The 15,666-nt window shown below is 49.3% G+C and overlaps 1 protein-coding gene across 4 annotated transcripts in view; it reads right to left on the reverse strand.

Moving 5' to 3' along the window:
- PTCHD1 (patched domain containing 1) overlaps nucleotides 1-15,069 on the reverse strand; it is a 61,735-nt gene extending 46,666 nt beyond the window's left edge. The window contains exons 1-3 of one of the 4 annotated variants that reach the window (XM_056131160.1): nucleotides 14,986-15,069; nucleotides 14,309-14,387; nucleotides 13,601-13,952 (exon numbers count right to left, since the gene is read on the reverse strand). In XM_056131160.1, the coding sequence (XP_055987135.1) occupies nucleotides 13,601-13,951 (351 nt within the window). In that variant the 5' untranslated portion in view covers nucleotide 13,952; nucleotides 14,309-14,387; nucleotides 14,986-15,069. Of the gene's footprint in view, nucleotides 1-13,600; nucleotides 14,236-14,308; nucleotides 14,420-14,887 lie in introns of those variants that run through there. The other 3 variants (XM_056131159.1, XM_056131162.1, XM_056131158.1) reach the window with 3 other exon arrangements.
- Between the last annotated feature and the right edge of the window lie 597 nt (nucleotides 15,070-15,666).

Below are 15,666 nucleotides of genomic sequence, written 5' to 3' on the forward strand. Positions count from 1 at the left end.
ATATAAATTACTTCATCTGTGAAAAGCAGCACTGCCAAATAGATCTTCCTCTGATGATGATTCTGCAGTTTATTGTTGCAGGCATATGTGACTATTAAGTGCTTGAAAAGTGGCTAGAGCAAATGAGGTAATGAATTTATAGATAAAATTTAAATTTCAATTATGCCACTAAATGTGGCCAATGGCTTCTAAATTGAATACTGTATATCCAGGGTTTTTAAAGTGTAGGCAACGGAGAATCAGGTATGCTACATTTTAGGTGGATATAATAATACAGGTGCTGGTTATGGGAGGCCATACTAGTGATGCTTCTGGTTAGTAAAAGGTAGACAGCATGTTTTAGAGGAGACGGTGATGTGAAATATATAACCTGTTTGACTCAGGGGTTGTTGCTTCTTCCCAAATCCTCAACAATTTTTTCTCTTGCAATCCTGAGCACAGTCAATGCAGATATTGTGCTGTTTGTATGGCTTTATGTATGGTGCATTTTACAAAGTTCTTTCTCACACATACTCTCCTGTGATTTTCAATATTTCTAATCCCACATTATGAGTGAGGAAATTAAACCCAGGAAGGCTGAGTAACTAGATCAAGGCTGCATCAATAGTTCCTACAGCCTCAAACTTTGGAGCTTGTTACCGAGCAATACTTAAGCTGCGGTGCCCAAACCAGCACTCAGTGAACTTCACTCCGGTTTTCCTTCAGTTCTGTTTATCAGTACTCTCACAATAGTTGGAACTAAACACTAGCTACTGGGGTCCTCCTTCCTGCTGGGTACTTTACCTCTGGTAACAGAGCTTGGTCCCTACCTCAGAATTCCAAATGTATCTCCTGTTTGTACCTACTGTACCTCTCTGGTTGAATGTCTATTGATGTACGTAGAAAGTCTTTCCGCCTCCATTATTATAGGCTTGGGTATTTACAAAAGTCTGAAAGTTTGTGGTTCTGTTGTACATCATTATTGCAACCCACCACCACCATAGTGCCCAAGACTCTCTGCTGCCCCTATGGGTGGGAAGTTTTGGAAGAAAGCAACCTTTGGCAATCACATGGTGATACTAGCAAGAACTCTGCTTTCATGTCCCATCTCAAAATGCCCTGAGCATTTTCTCCCAAATTTTAGCGCCTGGAGACAAGCACTGGTTATGGCTCTCACCAATTAGCTTGCCTTCCACTGCAAACTTCAAAGGTTCGGACTTAAGTAGTATCCTCTGCACAGAACCTATTACAGCCTGATTCAGAATGAACTGCTGAGCAAATCACTTCTGTTATTTGTATTTCTAGAGGGAGAGACCACCTTTAGGAGGCTTTATAGCAGTGGCTGTCTGTAATACACTGATTTATAAGCACATGCTTTGGTCATTCAGATGACCAAAGGACATATTGCTCATACATATTTGGTTTTCAGTCATAGCTCCCAAACCCTTGGCATTTCCCTAAATGTTGGGAGCGACAAAGAGTGTCTCTTGTTATGCTAATGAAGGTAACTTTTGGAAAACTCTTCAGGATGGCAGCTGGTTGCCTGGGGAACCAGCCCTGTGAGTGATGAGAGGGTTGGAACTTCCAGACAGCTTCCAGCCCAGCCTCCAGGGTGGGGAAAAGGGCAGGAGGTTAAGCTCAATTGTTAATGGGCTACTCAGTCTTGCCTTTGGACAGAAGCTTCCACTTTTGCCCCAAAGGAAAAACTTCGTGGAGTTTCTGGGCTGGTGAACACAAAGAGACTTGAGGGAGAAAGGCACTCCTGGAGAGGACCTGGAAGCTCAAGGCCTTACTCCCATGCCCCCTGCATCTCTTCCCTCAGCTGTTGATTCAAGTCCTTTATGGATCTTCCTAACAAAGCATTTAGTGAGTAAACAAGTTTCCTGAGTTCCACATGGCCAGTTCTAGCAAACTCATTGTTGACCCCCAAGAGGGATCCCGAGAACCTCTAATTTACAATCATTTGATCCAAATGGTAATCATCATCATCATCATCATCATCATCATCATCATCATCATCATCATCCTCATCCTCATCATCATCATCATCTGAACCTGTCCCTCAGAACTGGTCACGTCCATTGCTGGTCAGTCAGTAGCCTAGGTGGCAGTTTGGGCTTGTGGCCAGTATCTGAGGTAGAGAGTGGTCTTGGGAGACTGAAACTTTTGACCTGTGGAATCTGATGCTTTCTCAAGGGTGATAGGTAGCAGAACTGAACTATGCTGATTTGAATCCTTGGAAACCCTTTTGGTGTGTAAGAATAACTGGCTAGTGCAGGAAAGCCGGTCCCTTTGGAACCCAATATCCTGTCCAGGTATGTTCCCTGGGCTAGGAGGAATGGCATCGCCTTGGGAAATTATTAGAAATGCAACTCTTAGGCCTCCCGGGACTTCTTGAAGCAGCAATTCTGAGGGTGAGCCCTAAAATGTGTATTTAGATAATCTTTGGAGAATTACTGCTTCAGCACCTATCTTCTTAAACTGTGTGTTGAGACCTCATACTAGGTCTAATTATGGGGGTTGAAAAAAAGGTGTTCAAGTTCTGATTTATTATCAGTATATGTTTGATCAAGTATGTTAAAACCAAACACATGCTTGCTGCTTTAAATACATACTTGCTTGTATTCTCTTACATACATTCTCTGTCCCTCTCGGAGAGCCTGGCAAGCTACCAAGAGTATCCTGCCTGCACGGCAGAGCTGGTAAGATCCCCGTGGCATATTCGATATGCCAAAAATAGTAACAATAAAAGGTCTCATTCCCCTGACCCTGAAAGAGCCTCCAATACGGCACCATTGGGAAGGACGAGTAAGGAGTGGCTGCTACGAAAGGAGGGCTGGGACAAATGGAGACGTTACTGGTGCCCGCTTGAGAAAATCGATGAACAACAGGATGACAGTGATACAGTGATATGTTTGATCTGTATACCTACTTTGTGTACTCGGGGTCGCATAAAGTTTCTGTGGCTAAAAAGAGTTGTGAGTGGGAGACATTGAACAAGTCCTGCTCTGGCGCTGGGGGGAATGAAACGGCACTGAGGGTAGGGGACACAGAGGTCCTCAGGCTGCCAGTCCACTGCTGGAGTCAGGGTGAATCCCATTCTGGCAATGGCAGCCTGAGAAACTAGTTAGACGTGGCCTGCTGTCCCAGGTCTGAATCAGAATTTTCCTGTTTTAATAAGTCCCCGGGAATTGGCAAGCATGTTCAGGTTTAAAAACTGTCCCCCAAAGGGATGGTTGAGTTGGACGATTTTAGGCAAAGTTAAGTCAGTAGGGAGAGAACATTTCCTGGGATTTGATTTTGATTTTAATAACTAAAGATTTGTTTTATAACCCTATCAAAAGAAATCTTCGAAAAGGGAAGGTGGGGGGGGGGGCAGGTGATGACCTAAATTAGTCAGCAGAATTTTACATTCCAGTTTCAAAGGACTTTAGAGCTAACACTGTTCCTGATTCTCCTGATCTCTGCCGATTCTGATGATATGCTTCCTTTGAAGTGCTTGCAGATCTACTTATGTAGGCAAGATTTCCGGGGAAACACTGTAGTCATGTAAATTAAGCGAACAAGGAGCCTGTTACTAACTCTCTTACCTAAAATGCTAGAGAGAATCCCTTTCTTGTGTGCCTCGCTGGTGGCTGGTGGCGGGGGAGTGAGGAGAATCTTGAAATAGGAGCCCCCAACCTCCCAGAGCTTTTAAGCTCAGTCACTACCCAAGGCTTGTGTGCAGAACTCTATCCAGCATGATGAGGTTTTGGACCCCCCACCCCCACCGCCCTGCCTCCTTCAGCCCATCCCTACTGACAGCTCTGCCTGCCTAAGAATTTAGGAGCTGTGTGCTCAGCGGTGGGATGGATCCAATCATCTGTAATGACTCAGATGGAGTCATTAAAGAGCAACAAACTGCCAATCTGAGTATTGAGAATGTAGATGGAGCACCCATTATTGCCTGTTGGATCAAAGGGGGAAAAGAGCTTACATGTGTATTTACTCAACGGGCGGTCACGGCCCTCAAAGAGCTGCTGTGTATGGGAAAGTAATAAGTCATCAAAGCAATAGCAATCACAATCACACACCTCACGGAAAGCTGCGGCAACAGGGCGCCTTCACATACCTCAGGTGGCTCCGTTCTTACCCTGAGTGGAATAGGAGATGCTGTTACGCGCAGTGTAGATGAAAGACCTGCTTCTCAGGGAGGTGACAGGACTTGGCCAAAGTCACATACTTTGGAGACTCGGGACTTGTTCTTGTTTATTTTTTTCTGATTCCAAATCCAGTGGTCTATTCCCAGCAGCTAAATTTGAGCCTTGCTACTCCAAAGTGTCCTCCACTGGCCAGCAGCATCAATATCACCTCAGAACTTACAGATGCAGAATTGTGGGCCCCATCCCGGAAAGAAGCAGAATTCGTATTTTCTCAAGAGGCTAGGTGATGTGGGTACACATTAAAGACATTGAAGAGCCTAAGAGCAATCCGCCCTGACTCATTAACACCCCTTGCTTCCGTGCTTTACCAGAACAATAGCAGACAGTAGAAGGCACTGATGTGAACTACAAAAAAAAATTAAGATGTACTAAGAATATCAAAGATTTGCGGGGTCACTTGTGATGACAGTCTGATAGCAAAGGTGAGACAGAAAGAATTGACAAAGCTGTGGAATTTGACAAGAGTCCTAGCAGGAGAGCCTCATGGGAGAATGGGCAAAGAAATCTTTCTGCAATGCTGAGAAATGAGCCGTTCCAGTGTTAAAACTCACCAGAGATACAGAAATATGCTGATATTGTCCCAGTAACATTTGTGTTTAAGTTCACCTCTTAGAGTAAGCCTTTCTGTTATCTAGGCTCCTTATCCTGCTTTTGATTTCAGCAGTGTTGGGAATGGAACCCTGGGCCTCACACATTCAAAGCATGTGTGCAACCACTGAGCCACATCCCTGGCCCTTCCTTGGCTAAGTAACATTAGAATGATGGTCTCTTCTACATTGATGCTTCCTCTCAGAAAACGGCTAGGTTTTTTTTTTTTAAAGAAACGTTTCATGTTTACATTTGACGTTGATTGTGGTCAAAGTTTGAGACTTTACCTAATGCAAATAAGGACACATAATGACTGAGGATGGTTGTTGGGACCGGCAGAGTTTCTCCTACGTGGAATCCAACCACTGGAGACTAAAGTCAAGCTTATTTATCCCATTCCAAATAGCACTTTGATCAGAAGGGTTCTGTTTTCGAAGAATTTCTATGCATATAAAGGAATTGTCAGCAGATCCTGAGGCAAAATGGATGCTTATTGCTCATCAACAAGTTTGAAACCAAGAGTTGTCAAGGATGAAAAATGAAGACAAATCTAAAGAAATCACATGGTTATGCTACCAGGCACAACACATTTGACTAAAATAAATCACTAGGAAGGAAGAGCACATTTCCCATCCTACAAGCTGTCAACCAGCAATTTATTGACCACCAGTCACACATACATTTCACATTATTTTAGGCTCTAGGGGAGATGTGGGAATTATCTATCAGGCATTGCTCCTGCCTTTGAAGAGCTTATACTCTTTAAAAAAAACATCCTGACTATTACATGAAAATTAAGCAAATTATATAATGCAATGTGCATTTTATCATTAAAGAATGTGGATGCCATAGCCTGATAGATTTAAGGAAGGGAAGGAGTTTTAAATCTGGAAAGCACTTGGAAAGTAGGAAGGATGTGAGTCTGACCTTAGAGTAAGGGTGGGAAATATTTCTAGGAACAACAAAAGCAGTTGTGTAAAGATGGAGGGCGTGAGATGGGGGCTACAGACTTATTTTTCTTGTCTCCATTGAGGGCGGAAGGGCTGGAGGTTTAGCACACAGAAGCACAGGACCTATTCGGAATCATCTTTACCACCATCCAGTGGCAAAACGGAAAATGGCACTTATCAATTTCAAGGCTAAGTAAACCTCCCTGCTGGATCAATCTTACCTGAAAGCTTCATGGAGAAGGGGCCAGGGCCATCTCCATGAACCTTCGTATGGAATCTGGGCCCTCCCCACCACATATACATATGTAACATTAGATGGGGTAAGACACTCAGGGCAGATGGTCTCAGCTCCCACAGGCCAACTCACTGGCTGCAAATAGCTGTAGCTCTCAAAGGCTTTTCTCAAACCCCAGAAACAGTCACTGTGGGGCTGTGAACTGTATCTGGAATCACCAGATTGATCTCATGTGCCCTGGTGCAGCAGTGACGTGCAGTGCTCAGACGTCTGACCCGCTGACCCCGCACGGGGGTGCACAGCTGGCAGAGATGATATTGTGTGGCCTGGCTCCCTGCTACTCCTTAGTTCCTGTCCCCCTTCCTTACTGGAGTTTGGGGTTCTCACTGCTTGTGCTCAGATCCTCAGCTTGATGTTATCTGGAACCCACAACTTAGAGTGGAAGACCTAATAACGGGATTTTTTTTTAAATGCCAGAACCAATATTCTTGAGAGGCTTTCTTGGAGATCAAGATGATAAATAGAGCTTCCCCTATTCCCGCATTGCCTCCTTTTTGTTCCAAATATGAGTCTGAAATTGAAGGTAAGACATGTTATTCAGGGTTTTCCCTATGAAATAACAACTGGTGTTGATTTCCTTTCCTTCTCCTTTTTCTTTCTTTCTTCTTTTTTTTGTCTTTTAAAGGTTAGAGATTACTCACCTCCCCTGCTGGTCATTAACTCAGTCTGGCAGGAGTCCTCGGAAGTTCCGCGGCCTTCCGGGCATGTGGCGGTCTCACAGGCTGAGCCACAGACAGGCCTGAAGGCTGTGATGTGTTAGTGAGCAGCTGACTTCAAAGGTCTGCTTCAAACCTCGCTCAAGTATCACTTGGGGCTCATACTGAGCCCCAGAGTCAGGGACCAGATGGCACACCCTACAAAGTCAAAGTGGATCACATCCAGCCCCTTGCATCTCCCGAGCTCCAGTGTCAGCAGATTCAAGGGGCAGGGATGTGATCCGCCACCTTGCAGGCAGGAAGCAAAGCTCTGCTTTTAGCTCACTTCTGTTTCTCCCAGTTGTCAGGAGTCACCAGGTTTTGTCAGGTTCCTGCTCAGCTGTTTTGTCAGGTTCCTGCGTCTGATGAATCCTGACAGTTTGAGTTTTTTCCATTAATTTTAAGAGAGAATTCTCTTTCTCAGATATGGTACCTATCAAGATCCCATGAGCCTTTGGGGGTTGGGGGGGGAGTTTCGCTCACACTTGGCTTTATATTTAATTTTTTATTTCAATGAGCCATTTACCCAGGTTGTTCCCATTGATTCTCTGCATGGAAAAGTGATTGCTCCCCAAATCTATTATTTTTGTTTGTTCAGGGGACACACCTGGTGATTCTCAAGGCTTAATTCTGGATCTGTGCTCAGAGATCACTCCTGGTGGGGCTCAAGGAAAATTCTGTGGTGCCAGGGATGGAACCCAGGTCAGCTGCTTGCAAGGCAACCACCATACCCTCTATACTATCTCTCCAGCCCCCTGATCCCCAAATCTAAATGAGACAAGGGAGGTGGGCGTTTCAGTCTGCTGGTCATACAAATGAAGTATTCTTAAAAGCAGAGAGGCAGGGAATGATATTGTATTTAGATTATTTGGATGCACCTCCTAAGAGATGAAAGAATCAAAGGAGACTTCATCTCTGTTTCCCCCAAGGGGAAAAATAAAGCGCAAAAGGCAGATCTGTAAATGCTGCCCTTTTCCAGCCTGATCGCAATCTTTCCTAAGAATATCTGCCACCTGGATAAGTCACTGAAGGGACTGGGCTGCCCCAGGCATCAGCTGACAAAGGGCCCTGAGATGCTAAGGGAAGATTCCAACCTCAGTGTCTGTGGAGATGACCTTTAAGGCGCCTTCCAAATCCAAAGGTCTTTGATCCCCAGCTGGTTCTTGGATGCAAAGTTTTTCTTTTCTTATTTGATGTTCCACGAGGCACAGCAGCTAGAAAACAAAGCACTGTCTCCTGCCTCCTCCCCAGGTCACCGCTCACAGTGGGGCCTTGCAGAAGTCAGGGGAGTCACTGCTAGTATCGAGGGTCAGGCCTGTCAATAAGGGCCACTTATTGACACATCTCCAGGCTACTGTCAAGTCAGCAACCTCAACACTCAAGCAGTTAGAGTGTATCAGCACAGCAGGATCTCAGCCCACAAAGGATGGAGATGTAGGAGAGACCCAGGTTAACCACAACTTGGGGGAGGTTGCAGTGGAAATCAGGTCATTGTCCAGTTATCCCAGAAAGCATCTCCTTAGAGGTCATAGTATTTGTGTTTAAAGTTCCATAAAATTTTTGTGTTGTTCTCATTTGTGGATTATAAAGTAACAAAATGGGAGACTAATACCCAAAGATAGTAGAGACAAGGAACAGGAAGATTGCTCCACAGCTTGGAAGCCGGCCTCACATGCTGGAGGAAAAGGCAATTCAGATAGAGAAGGGACCACCAAGTAAAGGATGCTAGGAGAATCCACTCAGGATGGGAGATGTGTACCGAGAGTAGACTATAGACCGAACATGATGGCACTTAACACCTGCATTGCAGATCACAACACCCTAAAGGACAGAGAGAGTAAAAAGGGACTCCACCTGCCACAGGGTGGGGGGGCGGGGGGAGGGATGGGAAGGGGAAGTAGGAGGGATACTGGAAACATTGGTGGTGAAGAATGGGCACTGGTGGAGGGATGGGTACTCGGTCATTGTATGACTGAAATGTAAGCAGGAAAGTTTGTAAGTCTGTAACTATCTCACGGTGACTCATTAAAACAATTTTTTAAAAAATTAAAAAAAAAGATTTTTTGTGTTTTGTTTGGGGGTGACACTTGGCAGTGCTCAGGGGTTGCCCCTGGTTCTGCACTCAGGAGTTATTCCTGGCAGTGCTCAGGGGACCTTACAGGCTGACTGGGATGGGACCTGGATTGGTCACGGGCAAGGCAAGCATCCTACCAGCTGTACTATCTCTCTGGGCCCTCCGTATAGGGTTTCTGGATGTGAACTTCTTTCTAGTAATTTTTCATTGTATATCATCAGTGCTGCAGGAGGAGTCTAACCAAAGGAATATACAAATGTACTCCTTCATGCAGGGTGTGGGACCAAGTAATTTAATGCTGTGGTCATTTTTTACTATGCACCCTGTATGCACAGGCCCTCCCCATCACCCCAATACCCACCCACAGTTGTGACAAACAAAACTGTCTCCAGCCATTGCCAAGTGTATGTATCTTCTGGGGGTGGGGGGGCACACTCACCCTAATTGACTGTCTTTGGCTTAGTTACCAGTATCCATTACCTAAACTTGCTCCGTTTTGAATACAGTGCCTGAACTTATTTCTGTAAAGAACCGAAGAGTAGAAATTGGAGACTTCAAGAGCCATAGGCCAGTGTGGCTTTGTATTCTTCAACCTCTTTCAAGTGATTAAAGCTCAACTCAGCTCCAAAAGACCAGAATTTGTCAAGCTTTGCACTATAGAAGTGATGCGTTCTCATAAATGTGGGATGGTATTTGGAAAAACTGGGATCTCGATCCAGCTGCCGGGTTCTCCCAGTCCATAGCTAGCAAATGACGTGGCCTTTCTTTGAAAGCCTTAATTACATAATCCTGGTTCAAATCTATTAATCTCACATTGCAATTTAGTTGTAAATGCATTTAAACATAAAAGTGTAACTAGGTTAGCAACCTGATATTTCAATAAAATGAGATTCCCCATTCTGTAAGAATATGTAAGAATGTCTTCCTAATGAGGATAGATCCTTTCCCATACTTGGAACAAAATATTCTACGCAGTTTCTCTGAAGGAGATGTTATGCAAAAGAAAGAAATGCTTCTATTCTTCAATACTGAAATAAGTTGTTGTACTACTACACAGGTTAGTAAAGAAGGAAGAATGTATCTTAGGAAGGGGGAGAAGGGAAGCCTTGCAACTGCTTGGAACTGTATATTTTTAAAACGTCACATTGAAAATGCATTTCAAAGTGGTTGCAACAAGTGTTTATTGAGGGTCTCCTCTGTGTCAGGAGCAGTGTGGGAAAGAGCTATGTTCAATTATCCAGAGTTTCTCCAAAACGCTTTGGTAATATATTGGCAAATATATATAATTCATTTCAAACACCTTCAGCTTTAACGAAAATATTTTTTGGAGAGTTCAAATTTCTACATGTGGATTTTCATTGACACTAGTGATCTATTTAAGAAAACATAGTTATGATTCAATGATCACTAAATAAAAGGGGGTAGGTATGAGATGTTAATCAGCTATGCTTCATTGGGCTTTAAAAAAATAAAATCCTGCAAGGAGTTTATCATAGGAAAAGATAGAAAGTTACAGTCTAAAGAACACTAGCCCAGGAATGAAAAACAGTCGGGTTCATCCTTGTCTTTTTCCTATGGACAGTTCCACTAATTGCTAAGGATTAGTCTTTGTAAAATGAGATCAGAGCACTTCTTCTGCCTTCTCAAAAGTGTTGCTAGATTTAAACAAACTGGACAATTTACAAAGTATTATAAAAATTATGTTTTTGTCAGGACTGAGCTAAACTGGTTTACACAACATGAATGATTCCGGACTAAATCAAGTACTGTCCAGGTCATCGTCCAAATGAGCTATCAATAAGATCTGCTGATACTTCATTTTAGGCAAGAAAATGTTTTCTATATGAAGACCTAGAAAAGTTCATGAGGCTCTACTTTGAAATTCTCTTTGAGATGAACATCATGGCTCTTGGGTTAGCATCGAATAATGAACTAAATGTCATCTTCTAGTGAAATGGAAATTGTTGAAGATTGACCGCTTAAGAGATTGAAAACAAAGAATGGTTGATCCCTTCCAGCACCATCATGTCCCACCATTTCTGTCCCCAAATTCTGTCTCTGCCCTGCAGACTTCAGAGGACACCATGGCTCAAGACAGTCCCGCTTGCAGTCCAGGATCCAATTCTACAACCTTGAGTCCTGACACCCAGATCTGAAAAAGCTTCTCCAAGGAAAACAAGCTTGTTTTCAAATGTAGATTTGTGTTTCAGTCTTGCTCTCACTTATACAACTTCTGAAAAAAAAAAACTTGGGTTTTCATTAATTGGCCATGGTGAGGAATCAGATGTTTATTCTTCAGGCTGGAAGCAGTGCCTTCCAGCCTTGTGAGTAACTTCCTCTAGGTTCCTAGTGGGGTCTGAGAGAACCTTACCCCTGGGGTCTGCTTCAGCCAGAGGCTGGTTGATATGTATAGTGTCAACTGTCAGTGCTATCCTTGGGGCCAGAGACACAGTATCCAAAAAAAAAAAAAACAGAAAGGGCAGAAACAGTGCTCTTGCTCCGACACCCTCTGTAAAGGACTAGTTTTCTTCATGTCTCTAATGGGGAAAAAAAGGGGAGTGGAGGAAGCTTACAAGTGCGTGTTCCCATATTTCACATGTTCACGGCATGTGAAGGCTCATTTTTCTCTGCCCCTCCCATCCCCCATCTCTACCTGGAAAGAAAAGAAAAAGAAACTGGACATATAAAAATTGAAGACAATTCCCTTGGGTTCCTAAGTCTGGGTTTTATAAGCTGTCTTCTGATTTCCTTTGACCAGAAACGTGTGCTGAGCACTTTGCATGCTGACTTGATTTTGATTTTACCCAGACACCTAGAACATTAAAAAAAAATCCCCCTTTATTTCCAAACAATTCATTGGCAATACATCTGCGGAGCCAAAGCCAGCCTCCCCCTCGCTCCAGACCCAACTTGCCCTGAGAGCACAGATCAAAATCCAACAGGAGAGAAAGAATCCAGTAGAAAAGAGATCACCCATGTGCCTGTTGATGTCTCATTAACCTTGAGAATGAATGGGACTATTCACTATCCATCACAGTGGCCACTTAATGTGGGGGAGGGGTGCCCCCCATATCATCACTTCAAAAACATTTCAAAGGGAAATGGGGGAAGGGGGCGGGGGAGGGGCGCCGCAGTGGTATCACTACCTCAAAAACATTTCAATGGGAAATGGAGTTTAGCACATCATCTATAAAAAGACTAGCTTTCCAACTGTCACGACTGGCTACATGCTAGTTGCCTTGCGCTCCTGATGAAACTACTACCTGCTTTCCTGGGAAAGCCTTTGGAGCAGTATTTATCTGTGTCAAAATATGTTCCCTGAAGTCTCCGGAAAAGCACTTAGATGTTGGAAGTCTAATCATAAGAAAAGCAAACAGCTGGGGATTAATGTAGGCTTCTGTGTGATGAGTATGTGTGATGATGTATGTGCCATTTCAAATATCACAAGACACCCCAGTGGGAAAATCCGAATTCCACCGAGTCTCCAGTCAGAATTCCCCTCATCTCTAATTGCTGTGATAACTGGTCAACAAATAGACTGAAGCCGTATAGGAAAACGAGCTTGTCTCCAGGGATAAAAGGCTACCTGAAGAAGAAAGGTGGAGGAATGAGCCCCTCCCCGCTCCCCCCCCGCGCCCCCACTTCATTGCCTGATACCCTTTGGGATACATAGGCTATAAATTGAACTGGTCTCTAATCCACGATACTGAGTGGGAAGCCACAGAAAACCAGCACCTTCATCCCCGGCTGGGCACCAGTGCACCTCTGGCGGGGACAAGTTCCCGTCTGCCCTCCCCGGAGAAGCTTAAGTAAACAAACCCTATAATCCCCACCCCAGGGACTGGGACGGAACATCCTCACCTATTTTCGCTTTTCTTTCCTCCCAAGGTCTCTGCTTTTCCAGCTCTAGACCTCACTGCAGTTTTTCTTAGGAACTTCCCGAAAGTTATTAGCATAAACCGCACTTCGCTGTCAAATTCCCACCCAGGGCTCAAGGCACAACCTGTTTCTGCCAGCGTCACCCTCTGGCCAGGGCTAGCTTTCCAGTGCTCCTCTCCGGGTTTGGGGAGCTCGGCGGGGGGGGGGGGGGGGGAGAGGGGGAATCCCTCTTTTCCCAAAGAAGTTTCTGCATTTCTTGCGAGAGGAGCTACCGTGAGAAATGAAATAACCGCGGACCACAAACGGCGTTTCCTAGAAGACGGAGGCGACCGCGGCGCTCCGGGGACCCTGGACGGCTAGGCAGCCCCTGCCCCCGCCGCGGAACATACTTCTTGGCGGGTGGGAGGCTTTTCCTCCCCATCCCGCGTCTCATTCCCCCGCTCCATCCCGTCCCCCCTCCAGCAGCCTTTCCCAACACACTCTTGAGGCCAGGAGGAGGGAAAAGCTGGGGACGGGGCGAGGGGTCTCCCTTCCCTGCACGTAGAGCGTGTCGTTTTTCAAGTAGCAAGACTTTTCGGATGTTTTCTGTGCTTCTCCTTCCCGGCCCCGCCACCCCGAAGCCTCCCCGTCCCCAAGACCACTGCGACCCAAACAGGCGCACCCACAAAGGACCGTGGCCGCCGCCGCCCCAACTGTGCCCCAACTGTTGCAGCGGCTGCCGGGGTGGCAGCGGTCGCGGCCGGGGCCCGGACGGGGCGCTCGGTGGCCGGGCGGCAGGGAGGGTCGGGCCGCACGGTGCAGTAGAGCCCCTGCGGCAGCCGCCCGGACTGGAAGTGGTGGCGCTCTCCGCCCGGACCCCCGCGCGCGGCCAGCCCAACCGCGGCAGCGGGGTCCGGCCGGGGCTGCCCGCGCGCCCGACCCGCGGCCCCCCGGCTCACCTTTAAGATCAGGTCGGTGTGATGTTGGTCCAGCATGTTGGCTTTCTGGAAGGAGGTGACGATGACCCGGCCGTAGCGCCCGGGGGTCTGCAGGTCCGAGTAGAGCCGGTGCTTGGAGCGGTTGACCGGGAAGAGACTGTTGACGAGGTTGCGCTCGATCTTGGCGAGGCTGTGCTGGGGCGCCAGCAGGTGCTCCACGCTCTCTTCGACCTGGTAGCGGCTGAAGCTGGCGCCGAGCAGGATGGAGATGAGCACGGGTGCCGAGGCGAAGAAGACCGGGTGACTGGCAATGAAGTGGCCGAGCCGGGAGAAACACGTCCTCAAGCCCCTGTGCAGAACCTGCCGCAGCATCCTAGAGCAGAGCGGGCGCGGGAGGAGGGCGAGGCGCACGCTCGGCGCGGGCTCGGGCGGCGGCGGCGGCGGCGGCGGTGGTGGCGCCCGCGGCGACGGCGGCGGCGGCGGCGGCGGCAGCGGAGGCGAGACCCGGAGCTCTCCCGGAGCCGCGGCGCCACCATCGGGGAGTCCCGCGCCGCGCCTCCGGAGGGGCCCCTCGGGCCGGGGACACGCCCTCCTGCCCGAGGCCGCGCCCGGAGCCCCCCAGCCTGGCGGCCGCCGCGCCGCCCCCACCCCGCCCTCCCCCGTGCGCCCTCCCCCCCCGCGGCCGCCTCCCCGCCCGGCTCGGCGCGGACGTGTCCTGACCCCACTCACCCGACCCCCAAGGCCGACGGCGGGGTGGCGCGGGGAGCGGCGGCGGCGCCGCTATCGCGGGGAGACTCTGCGCGCCAGCCTAGGAACACGAGGACGGAGAATTCCAGGCGACACCCAGCTCCCGCCCGCCCCGCGCTCCCCTCCCCCGGCCCTCCCCGCCCCTGCCCTCCTCCCCGGAGCCCCCGGGAGGCGGCAAGGAGCGGCCCCGCTTTCCCCGACAGAAAGTCAAGAGTTCTGCCGGGCTGGGGGGGGCCGTCGGGCGGGCCCCCCCCCTCCCCGCTCGGGACCCCGGCCCCCCCGCGAGGCGGAGAGGAGGCGGCACGGAGCCCTGCGTGCGCTCCGGCTCTCGCCCGGCTCAGGTGGCGGCGCGCACTGGCGGGTGCGGAGAGGGGGTGGGGAGCGGAGACGCTCGAACGTGGCGATCACGCCTCCTCCCAAGTAAGAGCCGTGCAAATCCCCCCCGGCACTGCGGCCGCCTCGGGACCGCGGGGTCCGGGAGTGCGTCTGGGGCACGGGCTTCCCCCCCCCCCCCCCCCGCCTCCAAAGGCGCCTGCGGAAAACCTCTCTGCTCGCCCTCACGGAGGGTCGCTGGAGAGCGCGCCGGGCTCGGGCAGTTGTGCCGCGCGCCCCTCGACCTCCCCGCCCGCTTCCCCTGTAATAAAAGTGCTGATAATGACTGTCAGTCTGGGGATCCTCCGCTCGCCAGGGCTCCGCTGCTCCAGGGCTCCTGGCGCTCCACACTGCGTTCTCCTCCTCCTCCACCACCATCTCCTCCTCCTCCTCCCCCTCCTCCTCCTCCTCCTCCTCTCCTCCTCCTCCTCCTCCTCACCCTCCTCCTCCTTCCCTCCACCTTCTCCTCCTCCCCTCTCCGTCCTCCTCCTCCTCCTCACCCTCCTCCTCCTCCTCCTCCTCCTCCTCCTCCTCCTCCTCCTCCTCCTCCCCCTCTTCTCTGTCGTCACGGGCGGGTCTGGGGGACCTGGTGAGGAGGGGCTGGAGCGAGCGCCCCTGCGGGTGCAGAGTGTTGGAGAACAGCTGATCCGGGAGTCTGGAGCCTTTCCCCCCCTTCTCTCTTCCACCCCGCCCTCTCCTCTTCCCACGCGCGAGTGGGGACGTGGGGGGCACCTTATCTCCGACCTGGAGAGACCCTGGTCCGCCGCGTGCCGGGGCGCGGGGGAGCCCGGGGGGCGCCGACGGCTCGACAAAGTTGGGCGTGTGCGTGTGTGCGTGTGCGCGCCAGCCTGGAGCTAGCAGGCAGCCGCCGTGGTTCCCCTCGCACTCCCCCTCCAGAGAATTCCCCGAGAAGGAGGGCGCCGGCTTCGGGCCGGGGATAGACCTGCGGCGGCGGCGGGAACGGCCAC

The sequence above is a fragment of the Sorex fumeus genome, unplaced genomic scaffold (genome assembly GCF_029834395.1).
Source record: "Sorex fumeus unplaced genomic scaffold, SorFum_2.1 ptg000086l, whole genome shotgun sequence".
Classification (NCBI taxonomy): Eukaryota; Metazoa; Chordata; class Mammalia; order Eulipotyphla; family Soricidae; genus Sorex; species Sorex fumeus.